The sequence below is a fragment of the Puntigrus tetrazona genome, chromosome 3, assembly GCF_018831695.1.
Source record: "Puntigrus tetrazona isolate hp1 chromosome 3, ASM1883169v1, whole genome shotgun sequence".
Lineage (NCBI taxonomy): Eukaryota > Metazoa > Chordata > Actinopteri > Cypriniformes > Cyprinidae > Puntigrus > Puntigrus tetrazona.
Window position 1 is genome coordinate 14631238 of NC_056701.1, and position 26454 is coordinate 14657691.

General features: G+C 39.0%; 2 protein-coding genes across 4 annotated transcripts in view; one reads left to right on the forward strand and one right to left on the reverse strand.

The window, feature by feature from the left end:
• gpatch8 (G patch domain containing 8) overlaps positions 1–9891 on the reverse strand; it is a 30868-nt gene extending 20977 nt beyond the window's left edge. The window contains 2 exon segments of the mRNA XM_043234931.1: positions 4034–4111; positions 9792–9891. Coding sequence (XP_043090866.1) covers positions 4034–4111; positions 9792–9836 — 123 coding nt within the window. The 5' untranslated portion in view covers positions 9837–9891.
• A 1836-nt stretch (positions 9892–11727) lies between these two features.
• Positions 11728–26239, forward strand: map3k14a (mitogen-activated protein kinase kinase kinase 14a). Of its 3 annotated transcripts, none has more exons than XM_043235121.1 (16): positions 11728–11860; positions 17331–17573; positions 17671–17710; positions 17846–18029; positions 18990–19352; positions 20358–20492; positions 20600–20729; positions 20871–20999; positions 22754–22852; positions 22942–23099; positions 23202–23352; positions 23436–23786; positions 24788–24873; positions 25064–25199; positions 25500–25600; positions 25689–26239. In XM_043235121.1, exons 2-16 carry the CDS (start codon positions 17342–17344, stop codon positions 25881–25883), a joined length of 2490 nt encoding a protein of 829 aa, XP_043091056.1. In that variant the 5' UTR covers positions 11728–11860; positions 17331–17341; the 3' UTR covers positions 25884–26239. The 3 variants fall into 3 exon arrangements, with proteins under 3 accessions (XP_043091056.1, XP_043091057.1, XP_043091055.1); XM_043235122.1 differs by lacking the exon at positions 11728–11860 and adding an exon at positions 15284–15436; XM_043235120.1 differs by lacking the exon at positions 11728–11860 and adding an exon at positions 15467–15488.
• Positions 26240–26454: the final 215 nt, after the last annotated feature.

Below are 26454 nucleotides of genomic sequence, written 5' to 3' on the forward strand. Positions count from 1 at the left end.
CTTGACCTTTCCATCAGAACATTCCTGGGGTTCACTTTCATACAGAAGATCACGAAGAGCTTCATTAAGAGAATGCGTGCACATGTGGTTGCAAAGCTAAACTGTGTGAAGTGAATGTATTGAAGAATATAGGTGTCATTTTCTGACCTGTTAAGTGACAAATGATCCAGTGAGATATATAATCATAGTCTCTCATTGGCCATTATTTGGCATTTACTTAATTTACTTTCTATTGTTTTATTTTTGTCCACTGTTGGTACAAACAAGTAACTAAAGACCTCACAATAACAGTTGCAAAAGATCCAATTTGTGATGTTTGTCTTTTGATTCGGTCACTGCCCAGTGCACATCTCCTTGGGCTAGGGGATGGGAGAAAGGAAGATGAGATACATAGTAAGATGAAGGGGAGAGTGTGTGTATGTGTGCGTGTGTGTGTGAGAGAAACTAATGCTACTGACTTAACATGCAAACAGACAAACAAAGGTGTTGAGAGGCCAAGAAAGAAGAAGGATGAGTAGATAAAAGCATATGGGAAAATAAGAAAAGATCCCGATTACCACAGACCTCTAGCTGCCTACAGATCACACACAATGATTGGCAGAGGAGGGGCATGGGAAAAACAAGAGCGTGGCAAACACAGCGCTCGAGCAAGACGCGCACACACACTCATATATGCAGCGATGGCTGTCACCGTCCACGGACCAGCTGCTAGGACTTCTGTGATATAAATACACCTCTGGTGTTTGGTGGAAAATAGCCCTGACACTCTAAAACGGGTGGCAAATAAATGAAAGCGCATATGTTGTTCTGCGATTGAGGAAAGAGTGATAGCCATCGTTTTCAACGGTGGGTATAGCGTCACTGCTCTTTACGAGCACTGTGTGTGGCAGCTCTACTCTCCACACCCCTCCATAGACAATAGTGCAGGAGCAGGAATCATTTGGTTCAGGCAGGCAGCCAGGCCACCTCTCCTGCTCTCTCTCTCTCTGTCCTTCTGACTCGCACTCTGGGACAGTGTCTGCTCCAAACAATACCAAACAGATCTTACCGTGACATCTGAGAAATCCTGATTGGAATGCTACTACAGATATGACTTTGGCTAACAAAGGTTAACAAATGTTACACACGTATACATAATGCATTTTATTTTTTTCAACCTTATTTTAAGATCAGTTTTACCATGTCCGGTGTCACACTCTACAAAAATGACTTTTTCCAGCCAGTCCGCTACATAAATAAAAATAAGTGTATTTTTTTATGTAATGTAATATTTACAAATATTACAAAATACAATTAAAAATAAATAAAAATATACATTTATACAATTGAATTTGTCAAAATAATGGGACACTCATATTTTTTCCTAATTGTTGAGCTGACACAAATGCACATGAAAAAAATGGTCTTTTGGATATATACAGGTAGTTTTCATTAAATAGATGACCTGTTTTTAAAGACAGGACTGCAGATGTTTTATATGGGACGAAAAACTCTCAGCCATGAAATACGTCATCTGTATTTTCACTTTATTTTCATGTATATTACAAAAAAAAACTGACAAAATAGTAAGAAACAGGAAATTTGAGAATTTACCTAATCATATTTGCATAAATTTGCCTTAGTCGATGGGTCTGAGTGTAACCAGAGCAGAAAAGACAATGTGGAGAGCAGGAGAGGCATCAGGCATGCAAGCCCCTGAAATACAGAGCGAACCAGAGGAACGAGATGGAGAGACAGAGACGAGAGCTGCCTGCGATATTATCTTCATGCCTAGTCAGCGAAAAATGCAGTCCCAGTTGCACAAGCACCATGCCAGCACATAATGACAGAGGGTACTGTACACCGAATCACTGTGTTGGAGAGACAGAGAGAGGGACAGAATGATGAGAGAGATAGAGAGATAGTGAGAGAGACAGAAAGAGAGAGAGAGGAGAGGTGAGAGACAGAGAGAGTGAGAAAGCGTTACAAGGAGCCCCTAAAGAGACAGGAGGAGGAGAGCAGAGCGTGCAGATACAAACCGGGTCAGAGCTGCTTAGCTAATTGGGGCCAATTCGCTGCAGGAGAGAAATGTCGAACACCCCAAGTTGTGTACAATACTGAAAATATCTGAAATAAACTGTCCTACACAAACACTTACACAAAAAACAAAAACACACACAACTGGGCACTTATGTGCTCACATATACACCACTTTCTCTCAGTCAAAACACACACACACACACACACAATCTCTCTCTCTAGCTCAACTATGTGAGGTGGACGACACACTGAGTAATTCATATCTAAATCAGGTCAGTCTAGCTTGAATCAAATGGAGCAGACACACAGACCAGTTGCGTAATTGAATTGGTGGCGTGTCTGTGTAACAGAGGTCTGCCTCCGAGTCTGACAAATCTAACTGACTCAGAGTTAATACATTGACGGAGCGCTTTAATTGAACCACTGGATGTCTGTGTGCATAGATGACTGTCCTTTAGTATTAAAGTCTAGCTCTGAGAGTTGACGCACATCCTCTGAAGGGGCTTTGTTTTGTTGCTTTGCCCTGTATGCTTAGGGGAGTCTATTTGCAGGAGGACAGAGTGAACTACAGGGTCTGTTACAGTTCAACGTCAAACCTACAGCATAACCACTATTTGGTGGCATACGCAGTGTGAGCATTTGCAGTTAGATTTAGTGTGCCTGTTTCATACACTACTTGCTGAACACAGAAAACCATAAACCACGAAACCTAACCATTTATTTCATTTGAGTTATTATTTGGTGTGATTCTCTTTATAATCTGTAGCCTATTATAATATCATTGATATATTTGTATATGGATATACATACACATCTCTTACATTCACCAAAGTTGTAAAAACATTTTTTTTTTAATAAATGGTACAATAACCAAGTACTATTTAATATATCAAATATATTTTAAAATGTCTTTTTTAGCGGTCAATTGCCAAGTTTGTTAGTCACGTGATCCTTCAGAAATCATTCTAATATGATGATTTTCTGCTCCTGTTAGACTTATTTTCTTTTTTGAAGACTCTTTGATGAACAGAAAAAAAATGAAAAACAACAACAACAACAACAACTATATATCGTATAATGATCATTTCTGGATTGCTAGGTTAATTTATATATATACACACACACATTTATTTATATATTTATATATATATATATATATATATATATATATATATATATATATATATATTTTAATATATATCTTCTTTGTTCAACCTGTTGTATTTGTAACTAGCCTCTCCTTTTCTATTAACTTGTATAACTCAACCTTTAAATAAAGAGGGCAAACTGTTCTGTGGTCTGGATGTACTGTGGCTATCATGAAGGCCCTTGGCGTCCTCCTACACTGCAGCTGAATCGAGCTCATCCAGGTCAACAGCCAGAGGGACCTACTCACGTATACATGGACAAACTCTCCAAGTCTGTACTTTGAAACAGCCTTGGATAAGGCTGTTACTCATAAAATTAAGCAATCAGGGGTAACAGAAATCTACATGTCGGTCAAAGAGTCTGGATGCTGAATTATATACGGCATGTCTGTTTGTATTTTTTACCTTTTCCACAATGTGCCATCCACTTCACATTTCAAACAAGTGTTCAAATAAAACACTTCATTCTGCATCACACAAACACATCCATTACTCACTCACATCTGTGATCAAAACAAACAAAAAAAAAACTAAAAAAAAAAAAAAAAATCAAAACAAAACAGCAAGCTGATCACAGTGATTGGTACAATCCAACAGATCTCCTTCACCTGTGTCTTCATTATAGTCACACAGGTGATGACACCAGATGTGTTCACTGAAGGCCGGGGAGGAGAACAGGGAAGGGGTCTACGGTGGCCTCCAGAAAGGGAGTTTACCGTAAAGGAGGTGATTTGATCTCTAAAATAAGGGAAGGGGCTAACCATAGAGGTGGTGTGGCTATCCCTGACTGGACCAATCATCCACACTCTCACATACAGGAAGTAGCTGTTCTAGTTAACAGTACAAAATGAGGTGTGTGGCCTTACCGATTCTATGGGCTTGTCCAAAGACGCCTGTTCCAACTCCAACTGACCTTCCTCATACTGGTCAAAGTGATTTCCACCCTGAGGGGACAGAGAGAGAGAGAGAGAGAGAGAGAGAGAGAGAGAGAGAGAGAGAGAGAGAGAGAGAGAGAGAGAGAGAGAGAGACAGATTACAGCAGAGCAACCATTTCCTGTAAAATGTTATAAAATGTGCTAAAATGGAAGATGTCCCATTCTTCAGGTGCTTTTCCTCTGCATGGTATGGCACGGTAAGGTTTGGCATGGTTCACTTTTAAGGGGTATTCCACCGGGAACGGTATCTGGTACATTTTTTTAGCACCACCTCGGCTGAGGTTGCAAGCGACCCTGCTACACACTGGTTGGCCGTAAAGACTTGTCACTACCTGCATCACTGAACTTGGGCGAGACGCACACAGACCAGCTAGTTTTAAATCGGCACAGCCAACGAAGGAACCAACGCAGCAGTCACAGCAGTAAGGGGGCGCAACTATAGCGACATGTGAATAATCCCTCCCATTAGTGCTTCCACTCTAAATCAAATGCCATTCAAAAACCTCAAATATGAAAAACCTGAACGGTGACATCCAGATTTTGTAAACCAATTTTTGGCTGCATGCTCAAAGCTAAACTCCAGAATAACCGGATCATTCATCTGCCATGATTCCGACAGAAGGAATTTAATCAGATGAGAAAAAAAATGAGGTCACCTTGAAAGGGAGGAGGGGCGATTTCCAATCCACCTGCTCATCTTTTTCTCTATGAAAGATAGGTCAGTTAATCTAGACTTTACCCCCGTTATTCCTGTTATTTTTATCTTTTGCCACTCGCTACTGAACAGATAGCGGAAAAGAAAACCTGCAGGAAGTTGAATGAGATCAGGGACAATGTCTCTACTATCTGTACTACGAGTGTCATAGCTCAAATTCAAACCTACAGTATAAAATACAGACAAGTTTAAAATAACATCTTTTGTGTAAGACAAGTCTTTAAAATTACAATGTAACAAATATAGGGACAAATCTTTTTTTCCCTCCAAACTGTTCATCTGATTAAAAAAAAAGAAAAAAAAGAAAGATCTAAATGTGAGTTTGAGGTCAAATGTAAGAAGAGGTCAGTGTTTTAAATGGGGTTTTGTTTACACTGAAATGTACACATCTGAAAGCTGAATAAATAAACTTTCCATTGACATAGTTTGTTAGAATCTGACAATATTTGGCTAAGATACAACTGGAATCCAAGGGTGCAAAAAAACTCAAAGAATTTGAGAATATTGATAAAATTGCCTTTAAAGATCTACAAATGAAGTTCGTAGCAATGCATATTATTAATCAATAATTAAATATATATACTTAGCCTAGTATATTTATTGTAGGAAATATACAAAGTTTCTTAATGGAACACGATCTTTACTCAACAGCCTAATGATTTTTGGTACCAAAAAAATATGAATAATTTTTACAATGTATTGTTGGCTATTGCTACACATACACCCATGCTTCTTATAGCTAGTTTTGTGAATATTAAATGAATAAATATAGAAATGAATATTACAGAACATAAATTACAGGATCATGGCAATTGAGTAGATAGGCAAATTGCTTTAATGCAAACAGAAACCACTCAAAAGACTAAAAATGTTTAAGGCTGTCAGCTGTTTTTGTACAGCACCATCACGAGCCTCTGCTACAGGGAGTCAGCGTGTCCCAATGACAGGCCAATGACAAACACACACCCACCTGCATACACACTGCTCAAACCTGGACTGGCCACCAGAAGAACACAGTAATTAATTCACTCAACAATATAACAGTTGCACTTGACATTTATTCGGTGCAACAACATTCAATAGCATACTCCCACATACATCCAACGGGAATACGGTGCGCTCTTACACACGCAAACAAAGAAAATATGCTCTCAGCAGGGTCACGATTTGACGTGCTCCTGCCCTCTGACACGACATGAGTGACACAAAAGTTGTTGCAGCAGAACAGCAATACTGTACAAGGTGGCGAAGATTTGCAGGCAGAAAGATTATGCAGAGGAGCAAAGCGATACCGCGTATGACAGACGCATGTGCTGTGTTCCCCCAAGGAAGCAGATGAGACTACTAGATCTCCTCATTTAATTGGTGGCTCTTAAGGCTGTCTTTGTTTAAACTCGACCCGAGTCACTGCTTAAAGCAGTTAGGCATGAAACGGCACCTGTTCAGAGAATTTACACTCCGCACTCACATGCACATACAAAAAACACTCAGTCAAGCATCAGGGGAGCAGCCGTCCCACCCCAGCCTTTACCCAAACAGCTGATGACAAGGGTCAGACTCATTACGAGGGATCTGTATGATCCCAGTGCTCAACTACTACTTACGATAATGTGAAAAAGGCGGGCAGCATTCATGTATTATACAGCTCTCTACAATACTTAACTCTGATCGGCATTTTGCAGCACTGAGCAGTCAAATATGACCAATAAAGGTGGATATGTCACTGCTGTCCATGGCAACATACTACTTTTATGTCTCTCACAACAGTCAACCAAAACAGTTCAATACGGCATCACTTTGTGAGAGTGCATTAGAAAACATTTTCATGAAATTCTAACTTGGATTGCAGATATATAACACTACCATTTAAATAGCAATAATAAAGGAACAGCTCACCAAAAATACAGCTGTTCAATTTGGGAGCTGATCAACGCCTTATGAGAAATAATTCCCAAAGGAAAGGAGAGACAGATTGTGACACCCCCTGCGGGAGACCTTTCTGGAAAATACATTTCCATCCTGCACGGATTTTACTCTCATCCCGTCTGCTGGTAGCAAAGACATCTGCCCGGCGACAGCAGGATCAGTGACAGTTTGAGTCCAGACCCCTCAGGAGCCGGAGCTGAACTCATATCAGCAGAACTTTGAACAGAAAGGACAACCACTGAGAGAGAATATGGCATGCGGCACATCGATATATATCAAGAGAGAAGAACTCAACATGCAGGCTTTGCTCTAAGCGGAAATAAACAGAAGAGCCTTTAAGTGAACTTTCATTTTTCAGCATGCACAAAGATTTTAACTGCATCCGAGACAGGAGCCCATGCAGAAATGTGACTGACAGTTAGTCTGCTGTGGATCAACCAAGCAGAACATGCGGCTCAGACCTTGTAAGCATGATTCATCAGACTGTAAGCTGAACTCACAACCCAAGTTCGGCAACTCATCTCTGAGATGCACACACACACACCTCAGTGCTGCAGCTAGAAAACACAACCAAACATGGAGAGAGTAACCGCCACAGCCAAGATAATCGCACTCCATCACCCAATAAAAGACATCACATCCTTGAGCAAACCGCAGAATGCAACGCTGAACCAATCCACCTAAAACTGCATGTCCAGTCTTTACACGGTTATATATGAGCCTAACTCAAATCAATACCGGTGGACGCATTTAGCCTCTTCAGGCTCACAAAAACAAAATATAAGCAGTTCATCGTTTTCCAGACACTGCAAAAAGCCAACGGTCAACAAGTCTGTGTCATAGACTGTGTCTGTTGAATAAAACGTAGGATTTATATAAACATGCCTCAGGAATAATGATGGACCAAAGGCACAAAGGTGAAGCAACAAACATACAAAACTGACCACTCCATCAAGACCTGAAAGGAAAGTACACAGAACGGTACATTGGTATGCTGGCCACAGTTAGAAAGAGGCACTGCTGTCAAAGATAGACATGCTATGCAGGTAAACACATAAAGCATTTGAATTCACAATGCATCGGCTTTCCTAAGACAGAGACGAGCAAAACATAAAAGGAAAAACCCATGAGAGAACAAGAACAATGACCACAGCTATGCATTTCTGAAAGTCACCTCTGTAGGACTTTTATTAATATATAATAATACTTTCAGTCTTCCGACAGTTCTTGAGCTTACTTGTTATATTGTCCTCCACATATCACAATATGAAGTTCAAAATCTTCAAAAACCTAAGATTTTGTTTAAAAATGATTATAAAAGATTTTTGCTAATAAAAAGCTTTTAAAAATGTTTATAAAATAAGTATATACTGGTACAAAAGCAACTCAAAAATACAGTAAAAACAATAATACTGTGCAATATTATTACAACCTAATCAAATGTAGCCATTACTTCAGTCTTCAGTGTCACATGATCCTTCAGAAATTATTTGTAAACTGATTTGCTGCTCAATTTTTCTTAGAAATAGTCTTAGAATTTTAAATAAAAGTTTAAAAGAGCATATTTTAGTTGAATCGGAAAATGTATTATGTCTCTACTGTTTCACAAATTTTATTGTTGTTGTTGTTGTTGCTATACAAGCACTCAACTCCAAACTTTTGAAACATTCTAACAAGGCTGGTGAAACTAAACACTGGCTCAAAAAGAAAAACAAAACAAAAAAACACTACTATCGATTGTTTAAAGAAGAAACAAATGGTGTTAATTTTGTCGCCAGCCCCTGACAAATTGCCAATGCAAAGCTCTCAGTTGGCTGCTGGCTCTAATCTAAACTAAGGGCTTCACACTGTTCGTGGCCACTCTAATAAAAGCCTGTTTGTTCCTGTCAATACTCCATGCACAGCCCAACTGGGTGGTTTGAGAAACCCTTCTTTCAGATGGGGGCTGGACGCCGACGACTTTGACAACAAGGCCCATCTGCCTACACACCAGCGCGGGACAAAACTATCCCAGTCTCTAGATAAATCAGCGGAGAACCTTCCCAGAAGGACCATCAAGAATTATAATAAGAAACCCTCACGACAAATAACACCGTTCCTCAAGAGAGAAACAACTTTCCTTGTGCATTGCCCAAAAAGGCCTTCAGCAAGATTTCTCAAGAGATCAGTAAACGTTAAATGCATCTCAATAAACAACTCAAACTATTTTAATCAAGACATGCCAGCAAATCATCTGACATCAGCTAAATGCAATAAACAACGAATCTCTCCTATCACACTGAGCCCATGCATCACACTACAGTCCTAACGTACTAACAGACAGGAAAGTAGTCTTTATATACCAGCTGGCATAACTTGCAAATCAGGTATGTTATGCAAAATACAGCACAAAACATGCCATTGTGCGAGGCGAGAGTCAGTCTGAAGACAAAAAAAACAAATCGAACAATGCCTGTATTATTCACATATAGCTAAAACCGCGAGCAGACACAGGACACGATATGACGGCTAACGTCCTAGCAAAGTTAACGCACAGTTTGGAATAAAAAGATATTTTTAAAGCTCAGCCTTTGGTTTTGAAGCTTCACAATTAGAACAAAAAAACTGTGCATTTAGTTATTAATATCGCAGTCAGTTGGCCGTTGGTAAATTCGATATTTGCTCATAATCTTTTGACTGAGGCGTTTATCTCTCAATGCCAGGCCAGCTGCGGTCATCCTACCAGCGTCAAAACCCCTTCTCAAATTAACAACACATCCCGTCAAACACAAGGGGTCAAATAACGGCACTTCTCAAACTTCAGCGGCCATCTGGATGTTCATTGGAAATTCTTAAAAATGTATGAGGTAACCTGGAAGGCGACACGGACAGCTCACTGCTCTCGAGCTTGTCACTGCTAAACTGGGACGATAGCGCTGTTGTAGTGTCATAGAGCCAACGCTAGCTCAGCGGCTCAAACAAATACCAAATTGTACAACGCACGGCTCTCCAAAACGCACGGTCGTCCTATATGTTTCGGATACGTGCAGCTCCTGCAGTATTTTTTACCTGGAAATCACGTTCTTCGTTGAATCTAGAAAATCTGTCGGCCATTTTCTCTCCTGCTCGCCTCGTCTCCTGCGTTCCGACTTGTTCCTCTGTTGACTGAAACGCCCAGTGAAGTAAGCGGATGAGCGATAGACCAATGGCAGCGCGTCTTTGTTGATTGATGGGCTATCTGTCCAATCACTTAAGAGCGCCGTACTCCCAAAGCATTGGCTCTGGAATAAAGCATTTGAACTATCGCTGGTGTTTGTTCTTCATAGCATGGACGATGGGAATGCCGTGCATTTATTGCAAAAAATAAAAAAGAATTATTTTATACAATTCACGCATCCACTTTTATATGATTTATAGTTGTAGTTTATATAAATATTTTACATATCTGTTTATGAATGGCGAAATAATAATTAATTTTCAATGTGAATACACTTTTATTCTGTCTGTTATTTAAGATATTTTATGTTTTGTTATTTTATTGTATTATGTATATACATATAGTATGCATCATTCATGTGATTCTTTGTCAGCCATCGTTTGTTAGTTTCTGTCAGGGCCCCCTCTGGTGCCAGAAAAAAAAATCTCATTGGTTCACAATCTTGTTCAAGAAAAAAAGAAGAAAAAAATAGATAAAAACCAATCAATGGAAATCTCTTTTCAAATGGAAAACTCTCAATTCTCTAGAAGGTATTTCACATTAGTGTAATTGTAATATGACAATTCTAACATTTCACCAATAAATTAACTGTTATAAGATATTTTGAATCAAACATACATTTATCATAGGTACTAAGTTGTTAGTTGGTTTGCACTGTTTGAATGGAAAAGCAGTAGTTTAAAAGTGTATATAACATTTATAAGTGATGGAGCTTCATATACAATAGGCGTACATCATAAAGGTCTTCAATGTACAGTATAAATTGTAATATATTTATTCATTCAAATAAGACAAAACTGACAAATGCAGGTGTAAGATATTCTCATCACACAAGAAGTATTTCTTGCATGTAATTTTATGGCATCACCAGACATGATTGCTGTTTCTCTACAAACATCATTTATATAGCATTGCTCATAGCTAATCAAATCTTTTTTATATGAGTCTTCCCATAGCTGAAAGGCAATTTAATTTTGTTGTGGTTTTAGTTTTCTATAAAATCCTATGTGCAACAAAATAAAAACATCATATAATTTGGATAATTAAAAACCAAATGAATCCAGTCCATTTTCTTATTCTAGCTAGGATGGGACGAGTCAGAGGAAACAGTTACGTCAAGTTAGACATGAGTTCAACACATTCCTCAGGAGTCCCAGGCTGGCTGTCTGTGGCCCATTTTCAAAATTATGTTACTTTGAAGTTTTTCCATATCCTCTCATGGGACGTTTCTTCCTCCAACTTTCGTGTGAGCATGCACTGTACGTGCACGCCGGTTCACCGGTAGATGGCGCTGTAGACCAAAACATTGGCATTACGCTACTAAAAACTGTAACGTATTCAAAGAAGATGAAGAACAATTTTTTTAAACCTAAAAATGAAATTAAAATGAAAGACGTTTTAATAAAGAACTTTGCGATTTATGTTAAAACCACCGATCTATGGAAAGTGTCCTATATTTTTCAACAGGTATGAGTGGGTATGTCACGTTTACATTGTTTCCTTTAAAACATATCTAAAACTACCTCAACGAGAGAATTAAATAAAGCTTTAAAGCGTTCCACACTGGGATCCTATAGGTTATTTTATTGCATTTTTCTCAGTCTAATATTAATTCATTGACAAAACACTTTTGATACAGTCAGTCTGCCCGTTTAACGGCAACCTCAACTGCTTTTAAAATCTTTACTTTCAGTATGAATCTTCAGCGGTGGTGTCACATTCGCGCGTCTGAAAACTAAGTGGGCTACCTACCTAGACAGCAGCGCGAACGCGGTAGTAACGCCCGAGCATGCTGTCTATGAAGGCAGCTTACTATGATTTGACACGCATCCTTCTTCTTCCTGTCTCAAACCGACCATCAGAAGAGCTCGACAACGTCCGACGCAAGACACATTCTCTCGTCTTATTAAAAACAATTAAGGTAAGTTCCCTTAACTTTACCGAATTACCCTTATAGTGTCCGTCACGAACGCCTGTCTTGAATAGGGACAAAAGCCCGATTCGCTCGATTCTGACTCGGGAGGACTCCTGATTTTGTGCGAAATGGCGGAGGCGCGGAGGAGGAAGTTAAACGATTCTGCCTTTCATCGTTTAAAATGTTTTAATGCTTTGCTCTATGCAAAAGCTCACGAACTTTCAACATCTTTTTAAATATACATGTCTAAAAACTAATTGGGAGATAACGTCGTTGGAAAAGGATTTTATCTTGCACATCTCCTCGGTGTGAAATACGTAAAAAAAAAAAAAGTTTCTCTACATATTATGTGTAACATTACTTAAAAAGACTTAATATATTAAGTTGCTTAATTTTTTAAAACTTGCCTTCGGTGTGCAAGGATCTACTGTAGTACAATTCATATCATCTTCATGTACAGTACGTAAGTGCAAAGTCTATTATCACGTGTTGAATGTCTGTCCTCGAAAGCCGTTATGCAATGCGATAGAAATAGTGTTGAATAGCAACGGCCTTTTATGTATCGAGTGTCTCTTGGTGGCAAAAGTGCAGAGGGGCCCCTGACAGGTATTCAGGGGCTGAGCAGCAGGTCCAGAATCGCAGGCCTTCAATGCTTGAGTTTAGACATTAGCAGGACTTACTCAGGCCAAAAGCATCTTGTTCTTGTGTGGGGGCGTGAGTGAGTCACTGCTTAATTTCTCAATGTGTGCGTTTCAATCTGTTTTCCACAATACACTACAAGCTAAACGCTTATTTTTCCACGCACTGGTAAGTTTTCAGGCTATTTTGTATACACACGTTATTCTTTCAAACTAGTAGAAATCAAGCATCACGTTACAAGTGTATCCTTTATTTATTAGCATCTGTAGATTTAAATCTTGAAATGCATTCTATAATTAAATTTTTTAACCTATCTACACCAAACTTTACAGCTTTATTTAAACCTTTTATTTCAAACTGGTAGCTTTTTTATCATTGACCTGGTTTATATTAAATTGCACTCTTAAATTGACGGTATTTTCTGATATATAGATCATTTTATCGATCTAATATTTTAATAAAGCTTGCCTTGAAGGTTGAACCAGCTCTTATAACATTTTCTCTTTATGTTTAAGAAAGTATGCAAATAAGCGCACTTTTAAGATATCTCCTAATTTGCATATGTAAACATTAAAATTTCAGGAAATTTGCAAAACAAAAAGTAACGCGAAAGGAGGGTGATATTTATTCGTTTTACACTTTTTCATATGTCGTGTCTTGGGTTGAGTTGAAAAAGCGAGTTGAAAAAGCGTTTGTGCTTTAATAATTTTGCACTTTCAACCATCTTTTTGAAAGAAAAGTGAAAAGGCAGTAGTTTTAAAGGTTGCATTACCGCTCAGTGATGAAAACTGTGTAATTGCCTAATGTCTTGTCCTCCAAACACACACACACAGTCATTGTGAAGTGGACATTCCCGTAGGTTAAACCAATGTTTTTTGTCACACACTTCAGTGGTAAGAGGTTGTCATTATACCTCTTAGTGTGTGTGTTTTTCTTCTCTGCCCTGTCTCTGGCCTCATTACCACACTGTTCCTGTTTGAGCTGCCCCGAAACATCCACGCTTCTGTGCGCTATAAATCGTTGAATCAACTGTCTGTCATTTTGTGTTTTCTTCCTCATCTGCATGTGTTCTCACTTCTGCAAAAAAACTTTCGACATTTAAAAAAAAAGCAGAACCTGCATGTCTACTTTTTTTTTTTTTTTTTTTTTTAATCTGTTAATAATTATAGGTTGTGAGTTTTGACGCGTTTGATGAAATGTTAACGTCTGATAACGAGTTTTTTGTCCGAGTATTATAAGCCAAACCGCACTATTTCCCTGAACTGTTAATTAGAAGTGACAGATGCTGGGTGTGGCATAACTCCCTGTTCTGTAGTAGCCTGAACATTAATTGACTGTAACAAATGTGCCTGAAAAAAGTTTTCAGTGTGAAAATGACATTGCTAGCTCTGTTTTCTAGCTTTGATAACATATAGATGTGCTATTACTATGTGAATAATACACTACCGTTTAAAAGTCGGTAAGATGTTTTCAAAAGAAGCCTTTTGTGCTTTTACTAAGGCTGCCTTTAATTGATCAGAAATACAGCAACAAAAGTCATGTTTCCCATGATCCATCTGATCCATTGTTCTGCTTAATAAAACGGTGGCACCTTTTTCAGGATTCTTTGATGAAGAGCAAATGTGAAAGAACAGAATTTGACACCGAAATATTTTGGTACACAATAATTAGTCTCTTTTGATCTATTTAAGGCATCCTTGCTGAATTTTCATTTCTTCATTTGGAAAAAAACATACTGAATTTTGAATGGTTTTGTCATTTCTGAGAAATGTTTGATGTCAGATGTTCGCTCCATTTCCTTCAAAGAGAAAATAGTAATGCAGTGAAATGTTGTTTATTTGTTTTGACATACCTTTTAGGTGACAAGTTATTTCTAACTTGAAAACGATTCAGTGAAGCAGTCAAACCAGTTATAAAAAACAAGTAGGGTGTGTAGATACAGTAGTAGTCATTTAGGGACAGTCATTTTATTTATGTGTATATATATATATATATATATATATATATATTTTTGGAGAATTGTTTCTTTTCATCTGTCAATGACAACATTTATATTTGGATAACTTCCTAATACTATTACTATAACTATTTGCATGCCCTACAAAAACAAAGTGTACTTTGGACTGTAGTTACTGAGCTTTGCACATTGATTATTGGATATTATGACAGCATTTTGGATGCAGGCTTTGATATGGTAATCCAGTGACAACTAACATGACGTCAGTGAATTGTGAAGTTACGGTAGATGAGCAAGATCTGACCTTTCTCAATTTGATGAGGTCTTACTAAACAAAGAAAAACAAAAAACAATAGTTCACTCAAAAATGAATATTTAATCATTATTTACTCTAGCTGAACCTATAGTCTGAAACTATCACATTTTCTGTGGAACATAAGAATATTAAAGATATTTTAAAGAACATTGCCTTCTCAAAATATCCTTTATTGTCCATAAATAAAATCAGTCATAAAGGTTTGAAATTACGCGAGGATGAGTATATGATGACAACATTTGAATTTGGTGAACTGTCCCTTTAAGACGATAAATGCTAAAAACACAGGCACAGATGAATAGAAACAAAAGGTTTGAGGTAGATGTATTTGTAAAAGAGAAAGTTAAAGTGAAAGATCGAGAGGCTGTTACGCAGGTGAAGTTACTGAGAGCCGAACTGCAGCCTCACGAGGAGAAGGAGGAGGGGGGGGCACAGGGAGGGGAAATGGAGATGATTTCCCGTAAATCAGCTCTATCCAATCAGAGCGCAGCCGCTCTCAACCCGGCAGAGAGCCAACGGGATCTGTAGCTGACTGAGAGAGAGAGAGAATGAAAGAGAGAGAGGAGGGACCGGCTGTGATAGTGTTAGTAAACGAGTGTTTGGATCACATCATATGATACGAGATCTCTCAAGCTTTGCTCTGTGCATTCGAGGCTGCATTTAAAAAGCGGTACGTTTTCTCCTCTCTCTTTTGCCTTTTCCTGCGGGCCTTATTGAAATGGGTGAGTTGAATTAAATGCAGATGGCTGTACTGTAACGGAAAGGACAGTGAGCAGCAGTGCCGGTCTCATGATGTCAGTCTCTGATGGGGTCTCATGTGAAGCTGCTCACAGGGCGAAGAACGTTTGAGGAACTACAGGTTGCGTGACTCTCTTGCACCGTTTTTTCCATTGCTCATGTATAGAGCGCTGTCCGATGCAGTTTCGTCTTCCCACGGCGCTGCGAGTGCTCTCTGAAGTCATTCGGATGATGTAACAGCTTCTCCATTAGCTATCAAAATGGAGGATTCGGCTCCTTGCCGCCAATAAGCCTTTGGCAGCATCTACACAGATGACGATGGTTTTAGATGGAGGCCTGTTTTCTCTTAGTGTAGAGGTATAAGAGAGAGGGTGGGGGGGAGGAAAAGGGAGAGTGTGGGACAGATTAACTGGGGTCATATAAAGTCTCACTGATGCAACATGCTGTAACAGCGTGAGAGCTTGCAGAGTTTCTCCAGGCTGTGGAGATCTTTCCAGCTGAATGGAACAAAAAGACTTGCTTGTTCAGGTTTCGGAGCCTTTGGAATAATTATCGCACTACAAATTTTTCAATTTGCGTCTGATTCATTTTAATCATGCAATGCAATGTTATTTAGTTAAACGATTCCACATTTATTAAAGCTAGAAAGAAGAAAATGAGGTTTGCAGGGCCTGCCACCACAATGCCAGTGTGGTTGGTAAGGTATTCTGGGGCGCTGTGAAGTTACTAAGGTTTTCTGAGTGGTTTCTGATTGTTTCTTTAGTTGCTAAGGTGTTCTGAGTATTTTTATTAATTTTTTTAAAGTGATGTAATGATATACAGTTGCTAAAGGCTGGAATGCATGATACGACTATTAAAATGCTAGGGGTTTGTAAACAGTCGCAGATGGAAAAAAACATCTATAATACACTAAACTACAGATAATTCAAAGTTTATTGCTTAAAGCAAGGCACAACTGCTGTTTCTCATACGGACTACGTTCCATTAACAAAAGCATTACTGTAGTTCAAAACAATGAGGAACTAGAAGGAAAAATAATTGAGCCACACCTTCTGAGGAATTTGATTTGAGAATGTATCATAGACCTGTCAAACAAAGCAAAAAAAGATCTTTGGTACGTTTACCTCCCACGTATGCCTACGCTGAAATAGTGAGAAGCAGTCACTGACGTTGGGTTTATGATCACAAGCTAACTTACTTTTGTAATTCATCAGAGATAATACTCTGATATAATGTTCTAAATTAGGACTTTTTCAGTTCCAAAATGAGTCCTAATAGTCATACTGGTGAGCTTATTTTATCGTGGGTTGTACTACAACATCCCGTCAAACAGTGTCAGCACACAGCCGCACAGCTCCCAACTTCATTTTAATGAGCAGAAGAAAACTCATGTTTTGCCCACAGCGGCTCCACAGATCAGCCTTGAGGAGCAGGAAGTGTTAATGTGAAGAATAGAGTCTTTGTGTTGACTGAAAACACTGAGAACAGTGTCCTCTCTTGCCTTCAGCAGGTACAAAGTTCAGGCTTTGCGACCAATCACAGTTAGAGGGAAGATTTAATGAATTTGTATTTGAAAGAAAATACCCACCCCTGCCAGTCAGCATAACCGGCGCCGGTTAGTGAAGGCCAGGTGTGTGGGATCTTTTTCCCACAAAACGGTTACGATCGGGCTTGTGTGCGTGTGTGTGTGTGTTTGTGTGCTTGAGACAAAAAGATAATGACGGATCATATTTAAGCACTTTAGTGATGCACACATCCGATGTTACTTCTGCCATAGGAGCAATAAGGGACCGAATTGTTTCATCAATTAGTTTTCTTTGTTTCAGATCATTTCAGGATGCAGCTAAATGAGAGATTTTTTAACTCCACTGTCCCGTTCTCCCACATGGACCAAAGGGACATCAAAGTTCTCAACTGCCCCAGCTTGAGCCCCCCAGCCTCTCGCACGGAGAGCAAAGGAGGAGAGAGGGACAAACAGGGGCAGTTGAGCACCTGGATCAATCGTGGAACTGCACACCATGAGTGGACACAGAGGACCGAGAAACAATCCATCATTGCACAGGCAGAGTGTAAGTATCAAGACCGAAACAGATAAACAGATTTCACTGATTTCTCAGTGTTTTATTTAAATATGCATTTGGGCTAAAATGTGTGTTTTTTTTTCAGGCGAGTCCCAGGATTCACAGGAGTTCTGTCCCAACGGCAGGTAAAGTCTTATGCGACTGTCACACAAACGCATGCTCCATTATGTTTTCTTTTAATACTAGGAATTAATATGTCACAGCAACTAACTTTTATACTGACATAACTTTTTTTTACCACTAAACTTGTTGCGTTTTAGCATCTCCTCCCAGTCGCTTTTTGAAACCATCTCACGCAGTCGGCCTAGAAAGAAACGCCATAAGAAACGGCGAAAACGGGGAGAGAGGCAAGTGAACGGGAACAGCCAGGTAAACGAGTCCTTGGGAGTCACTGGAGTGCCAGAACAGGACAGCGGCGAGTGCATTTCTTCATCTTTCATTCAGGTTAGAGACAGTTAACTGTAATAACCATAAAGCTGAGGGGAGGGGAGGGCATTACACGAATGGGGTTTGAGTTCAATAAAAGATATAGTGGCTTTGTTTAAAAACATAATGAGCTGCTATCTAAATCCTCTTGTTTACTCAGTAAAGGGTTGTTCATGTCAAGTTAATTTGTGACAGATTGAATACTGTTTTTGGGCCCAAGCCTCTACTTAAGTTTCAAGTGATGCTGAGTCGATATTATCTCAGCAGCGATTATTAAGCAGAACTAATTACAATAATAACAATAAATTAAGCACATCTTTAGGCTAAGCGTTTTTCTAAAACACTAATATTTCAACAATTCAAAAAACAAAATCACGTTTTGTCCAACTGAGATTTCTGTTTGAAAGTAGAAGTTAGGATCATTATTTAACAGTAGTAGTGCTATACACTTATAGTAGATACTAAGACATGTAACATTATAGTTATTGTTGTTAATGTATACAGGTGAACTAAGTATATTCAGCAGAACTAATTAGGCGCTAAATTCAGCAGAAACCTAATACTGACTGACATTTTTTTAGCACGATACCAGATCGAAACTAATAGGATTTTGGATGCACATTTTCAGCTCCACAGTGCGCTTTTATTGCTTAGATAGCGCACTATATATTTTCCAACTAAATGTATGTGTTTATATATATATATATATATATATATATATATATATATATATATATGACTATTGTATCAGCTGTGTTTATAAAATGTCCCAGAGGGAAGTCAATGATTAGCTAACTACTAGGTCAAACAACGCCTGTCTTTAGCTCTCCCTAGATGCCTGACACACTTGACATAAGTGACACATTTACAGGTCCAAATTGGATTTTTTTTTTTTACTGACATTGATTTTATGCAGTGCTTTTCAACTGGCTTTCTCTCTAATAGTCCAGTCAGCTTTGCTGTGTCTTGTTGTTTCAGGTTAGACATCCAGTGTGTGTCAGCAGCAGCAACAACAACAACAGTACGTACGGCAGCAGTGGGCTCAGCACGGAGCGGGTGTCCGTGCAGGAAACAGAGGGCCCGTCTTACTCTTATCTGTGGGAGTCCTTACCCAAAGTCTCCTCCTGCCAGAGCTACGGTCAAGAGAGCGGGGAGCTGAAGTCTCCCCTGAGAAGCGAGACCGAATGCCCTCTGGCTGTTACAGCCCTGAGGAACTTCGTTACAAGCGAAGAACGCTGCTTTGCATACGGCTTTGTCAAAGACGTGCTGAGAGAGGAGAGGGAGAGGGATGAGGACGAGAGAGAGGACAGCGAAAAGAATGAAGGGATCCTCTTCAAAGAGGTGATTTGAAACATACGACGTAGAAGCATGTTGAAATTGACACATGTATGCACTCAGACTGAAAGATACAAATTTACATACAAGCGCACAAGCTATAAGTCACGCGGGCACACGCAAACTCGATTCTTCTAGAAAGACAATACGGTTCAAGACAACATAAGCTTACTAATTTAGAGAGGAAGAGAGAGAGAGTGAGAAACGCAAGCACACACGCATGCATGTTTACACACAGCCAGAAATTGACTTGCGGTCTCTATTTCCTGTTTTTCTAGCGTTCAGTGAGGTTTCATGTTTACCTCACCAGCCTAGTTCTGTTTAGGGAGTTTCCTTGCAAAGAGAATAAGCAAACCGTACCAAGAAGCGTCTTCACATACTTACTGTGCTTGTCGTGTGCTTTGAAATGAACCATTTTCAGAAGTTCTGTGGAACTGCTGCATCAGTATTGCATTTATGGCCTTTACTGATGAAGTTGTTTCACTTTTTTTAAGAAATGATATATGTATTGTCTTTATAAACAAGTTTAAATATACACTACAGTACACTACATTCTACAGTTCAAAACTTCGAAAAATTCTACCATCATTTACTCACCCTCATGTAGTGTGTATATCTGTATAAATGTCTGTGTTCTTCTGAACACAAAGGAAGCAAGTTTGTAACCAGGCTGTTTTGACTCAACATTAATTTCTGTAGTATTTTAAATGTTTTATTTTTTTTTGGAAGTCAGCGGTGACCAGAAACAGCCTGGTTACAAACTTTCTTAAAACTATTAATAATATATTAAATTAATAATATATAAAATGTCAGATTAAAATTATTTTGGTCTAAATAATAAAAAAAAAACATTAAAGGAAATTTAGGCGTATCATGTACAGTATGCAAGTGAGGAAAAAGCTAACCTTTCACTATATTGTGTATTGCAACGTGGCTGGATAATGATATTGGCCAATCAACATCTATAACATCCTTTCAAATCAACATCTCATATCTTATACCCCTTTCTAGGGACTACAACCAGTGAATTATGAGTACAGAGAGGGACGGGAATATGAACGCTGTAGATTTCTTAAGCAGGGCTCCTTTGGAGAGGTCTACAGCATCAAAGACAAAGGCACTGGCTTCATGTGTGCCGCCAAAAAGGTATTTGTGCTCTCCTTTTGTGTCTGTCTTCTTATTCTGGCAGATGCCACTGTTGGCATCCGAATGCAAGTTACTGTCTGTTGATTTGTGGACGTGTGTGTTTCCAGGTGCCATTGGTGAGTTTCAGCAGTGAGGAGGTGGGCTCGTGGAGTGCCCTGCAGTCTCCTCAGGTCGTGGAGCTCTTTGGAGTGGTGCGTGAAGGTCCTTCCATAATCCTCTTCATGGACCTTAAATCCAGTAAGTGCTCACAAGAGCCTTTGTAGACACAAAAAACAACTTCTTTATTCCTTCATCTGTTTCTCAGTTCCTTATTTCCTATCTGATGTTCTGGTTTTCTTGAGAGATGGAAATGGTTGATGTACTTTGCACTCTCTTCAGGCTCTCTAGGACAGCTGGTGGAGGAACGAGGCCGCCTGCCAGAGGATCTGTCCCTGCACTACCTTCAGCAAGTACTGGGGGCACTAAACCACCTGCACAAGAAGCGTGTCCTTCATCTGGACATCAAAGGTACGTGCAGAATGACGCTGAAGCATTCGAAAGGGGTTTAAGCTATGTGTCATTCATTTTGCAGTTTTTTCCTTTTCTCTTCACTAATTCAAGACCGCCTGTGTTTCACTTGCGTGGAAAGATAATATTGACATTTAATGTCTTTTCGTTATTTATGTGGAAAGTGGATGTTTGTTTTTTTTTTTCTTGCACTTCCTCATTTGGGATCACAGTTCTTTGGAAACCGCAGAGAGAAATGAAAATTCACAATGAGATGCCCTTAATATGGCAATTGTGTCTTCTTAACAGCAAATGAGATTAAATGTGGAAGAGATTGAGATTTTTTTTTTATGAAATATAATTACCCTTGTAATGTAACATTTCCACATGTGTGTTCAGAAAAGGCACGATATCAAAATTCTGCATTTTAATTAAGTTTAACTAATGAAATTACTAAGTAGTACAAATATTTTTTTTCAAAATCCAATAACACTTACAAAAACGCATAACACTATTACTAAAACTTGAAATAAAATCTGAAAAAAATATATAAAAAAATGTACTCATAATATAAAAAAATACTATAATAATAAAATAATAAAATTGACGTTTACTATACTGATCGACTCCATAACTCTTATAAATGTGCAATGAAATTCTCATGAATTTGGTTATATTCAGAGTTACCACAGAAGACACTAAAAGAATTTTAATTTTATTTTAATGAATTAGCCATTTAAAGAACTATAGATTTGCTTTTAAGGAATTTAACCTGATTTCAGTTGTGGCTAGCTTTAGTTGTTTTTCCAGGGGATAGTGTGAGACAGCACCTGTGGGGGGTGAGAGAGAGAGAGACAGAGAGAGAGATCAGAGTACAATGTGAGCAACCCGGGGCTGGGAATTTCCCACAGCATGACTCATCTGGTTTAGATGAGGGGGGAGGGAGAAGAGACTGAGGAGAGATCAAGAGAAAGAGAGAAAGAAACTAGACACTGACTGAAGAACTGACCGTATGTAATGCTGATGGACACAAGAGAATAAATGAGCAGCTTTATGTCTTAATCAGCCATTCAAATTGATAAAGGGCAGTTAAATTCAAGCAAGCCGTAAAACAAACCTTTCTGCTCTGACATCTACAGCACCACCTGCTGTCCAGATCTGATCCTGTCTGATTATCAGTAATTTAATCTAGTTTTTTTTTTCTTCTTCAGTCAACAAGCCGTGGTTTGCAATTTAGAAACCGAAAGTCTCACACGCTCCAATTTTAACTTTTCCTGGAACTGTCCAATCGCCGGTTCTAGAGCAGAGGCTTATGGGAAGATATGTGCTCGCAGGCAAAAATATTTATTTTCTAAATACACATTGCTAGTCTAATTGAGCGTGACTCAACAATATTGTGAAACATTAGCATTAAAAATGGCTTGCATTTGTACGGGTTACTAGTAGTCAGATAGCTTTAGTTTTAGGCTTCTATATATGTACAATATTATTCAGCACTTTCTGAGATCTTACAAAAAGTGTATTGTCAGTGTACTGAAGGTTACAAAAATAGAAGAAAATGACGATCAATTTAATTCACTGTCATCAAGATGTTGATGAGGATGCCCTTAAAGCCTTCATTTTCTAATCAGAAAACGTCATCACATTATTGATTTCTCCATATTTCACTTTCCCGTTGGTTATGAAGATTAACGGGTGTAGGCAGACATAAGTCGTTTGCTTAAATTTACATTTTAGCTCACTTCGCGTTCTCATGTTTGTCTTTTATTTTTCAGCGGATAATGTTTTGCTGTCAGAAGATGGGAAAGATGCATTCCTGTGCGACTTCGGATTCTCTGAGAGATTGGACGAACAAGGGCTTAGTTACTGCGATAGTAAGTACACTGCGTTATAGACTCAAATACATGTCAAGAGAACACGGGCACACACATAAATGAATCATTTCACTTTTGCATGCGTTTAGGTCTGAAAGGCACAGAATCACACATGTCACCTGAGGTTGTGCTCAATGAGCCGCGCTCTTCAAAAGCAGACATCTGGAGCAGCTGCTGTATGCTTCTGCACATGCTCAACGGCTGTCACCCGTGGACCCGCTACTATTCCCGTCCACTATACCTTAAGGTTAGCTACGATCGGAAACTGTTTAAATAAACCCCTCCCACTTTTAATTCGTGTTTTGTGAAAACTACACGATTTGCATTGTTTGTGTTTGCGTGCTGACAGATAGCAGAAGATCCTCCGCCAGTGAGGGAAATCCCACATGACTGCAGCTCCTATACAGCAGACGTCATAAGATCAGGACTGCAGAAAGATCCAAACAAACGAGCCTCTGCCAAAGAACTGTTTGCTAAAACTGCCAAAGCGCTTAAAGAAGGTAACGATAAACATCCGCCAAATTCGTTCGAATGGCTGTACATCGAATGTTGCACAAATAAAAAGTCTTGAATTTATTTGCAGTGGGGGGACTTCACAGCCCCGCCAGAGGAGGAACCTATCAGAAACCGCTGGGGAAGCCAGAGAATCCAGACTCCGCCCATTCGGCCACACCCACCACATCTCGCCACACCACGTCCTCTGATAACTCTGAGCTGCAGTGGATGAGCTCAGAGCAGAAGAGGAGAGCCGGTGACGGGGAACGTAACGATAAGCCGGACAAGCTAAAACAGTGGAAACAGACTGAGGAGACAAGAAACCGCGACCACTCTCCTCTGAAGTCACTGTTACACATTCAGAGCGCTTCACCTGAGCCACAGATCGTCAGTAAGGCCGAGCCAGAACCAACGGTCCCGGAAAAAGAGCTGTTGAAAGGTGAGCCGCTGCCAGCTGATCACGTCATATTCATAGTGGCCAGCTTTACACTGTCCATCAGACTCACAGTAACTATATTTACATTCCAGTTGTGAAATTAATGCATTAAATTCAATCTTTTGTTTCCTTGGTTACTTCTGGGAAAAATGACACAAAATAATAGAAATGGAATTTGAAGCCACTTCATTTATTAAATATCATCATAATCTTTTTTACTATCACTTTTAATCACTTCTTGCTGAACAAAAGGCATTTTTTTTGTTTTTAAATCTTACTGATCCCAATTACATCTTTTGTTCAGTAAGATTTGTTTAAGTGAGAGTAAAAAAAATATGATGATATTAAGCAGCACAGCTATTTTTAACATTTATAATAGTAAAAAAATGAAACCAAAACAATTATATTAAAAAAAATGTTAACATTTGTTTTTGATCAAGTAAGTACAGCCATGGCGAGGAAAAGAGACAAAAAAAAAATCATACCAACCCCAAACTTTAAATGGTATTTTGTAGATTTTATTTGCTTTTTGGTGTAATCTCATATCCCAAAATTAGCATCAAAACTATGAGGCAGGAAGCTCAGTGGGCCTCATTTATAAAATGTTGCACAGAAACCATCTTAAAATCGATCAAATCATTTCTCGAACACGCGTATATGTGATTCATGAAATGAACCTCTTTCAGATGTGAAAACTTGTGCACAAATGAATGGTTTCAGCGCTCTGCCTTGTAAAGCACTCCTAATTAATGTCATTAACATCATTCAAATCCTTTAATTTTAGAACAGTGATTGCACAACATTTTCAAAAACCTGCAGTACTAAAAATGCGTACATCTTCTCAGACCCTTACGTGACGTTAAGCACTTTTCCACATCAAAGATGTTTTAACTAATATAAGCGTAGGCCCAATATTTGGCCCCTATATTAGGCCCCTACTTGTGATCACAGGCATCCGAACTATGACTTTGCAGAACATGACACTTGTCTAACTCTCTCTGTAGATTTCTACGTGAGCAGTCTTTCCCATCCTCATTCTGCTGAGCAACAGGAGCAGCTGCTTTCCACTAGAGAATACTGGGACAAGAAGGTAAACAAACCCAAGCGTCAAGTTGAGAATCCTCAATGTGAGGCGGCCTGTAATTCCCCGTAACCTGATACATGTCTAGTAAATACAGAACTTCCTAATGCTTATCACCTGTTGTTTGCTGGTAAAGCAACTGCGTTTAACCAGCCACAACTTGATTGAAATTCAAAGGGTTTTTTTTTTTTCCTCCCAGGATTCGGGGCGTTGGTCAGTGGGCCCCGGTGATGACCTTAGCTCAGGCGTGTTTTCTTACAACAGCCTTGAAGGCCAGAGCTTCAGCAGGGATTGGCTCGCCCCCACGCATCACCCCCGGCCCCGCTGCTTCGACGGTGTGTGGACAACTCCTGCAAAGCATCGTTACATAAACAAACACCGTTCGACAACGGTTAAATTTAGTCATTTAATATCCTTGAAAATTTTTTTTATACATTATGCTATTTAAATGTGATATAGTAATATAAATATTAACAAAGGCATATACAGTGCTGTTCAAATGTTTGGGCTCTGGAAGCGTTTTTTTTTAAAGCCTCTTATGCTCTTTGAGGCTGCATTTATTTAAGTAAAAATAAAGCAAAAATGCTAAATTCTGAAATCTGTGCCATGTTCTCATCTGTGCTTTGTTTCTTCAGGCGTGGATGTTTATATTAGGGACTTTGACGGGAAATGCTTTCATATTCGGGAGACGCCTGGGGTGAAAGTAGGCCACATTGCAAGAGGAATTAGTGATCAGGTAAACAGTGTGTGTGTGTGTGTGTGTGTGTGTGTGTGTATAGATCATGTTTTATTTGCTAGAATGTAAAATCTTCTCCCTCTTGTAGATCTCAGAGAACGTCTTCAGTCTGCAAACAGAGGATGGATGCTTGGTGCCCCATGACAAAGAGGTCCTAGATAACAGCCTGTTTTTGCGCTGCGTCCCGGCCCCCGACTCCAGCCACTGCTGCACCCTCGGCCTCGACTGTAAACTGCCGTGGAGCTGGAGGATCAGAGAGGGAGTGCTGGAGACCAGACGCTGAGCGCTGTTCCAGTCAAACCACTTTTGCTTTGAATTAGTATTCATAAATCTCATCTATCCTATCCTCATCATCTGTCAAGCCGTTGTCATATTATTGCTTTACATTCTCAGTATTTTGTTTTTACTGAATATGCATGTCTTTTTGCTGTGCTGTGTTGTGAAGATCATAGTGAGTCTGCAAGAATAGCGAGATGGCAAAGCATTTAGTCAATCAAGTATATGCCTTAAACATTGAGCACTTATGAATTACTTTTCAGTGTCAGTACGGTTTACCTGTGGGACATAAATATGTACATCAAAATTTTAAACGAACTATTTTAGAGTCCTTCATTAAAAATAAACTTGTTTTTCATTCTACTTTGAATTTGTGTTTTTATATAAGGAACTTAAGGTTTTAGAAAACTTGTGCTTTTGTCATTTTTATTGTTTCTCATTTTAGAGATTTTCAGACTACTGATTTAAATTAGTCTGTCTGGTAAAAGAAAAAAACAGCTTTCAAGTGTCGTAATACTGTCAGAAACAACCCAGGATGCATCTAATGAAGCTGAGCTGCTTAAATACTTGTTTACTAC

Excerpts from the sequence above, each read along its gene's own strand:
- map3k14a (XM_043235120.1), top strand. Across the intron at positions 17,574-17,670 it reads CATCATTGCACAGGCAGAGT|GCGAGTCCCAGGATTCACAG; the intron begins GTAAGTATCAAG and ends TTTTTTTTTCAG. Across the intron at positions 24,874-25,063 it reads GAGAATACTGGGACAAGAAG|GATTCGGGGCGTTGGTCAGT; the intron begins GTAAACAAACCC and ends TTTTCCTCCCAG.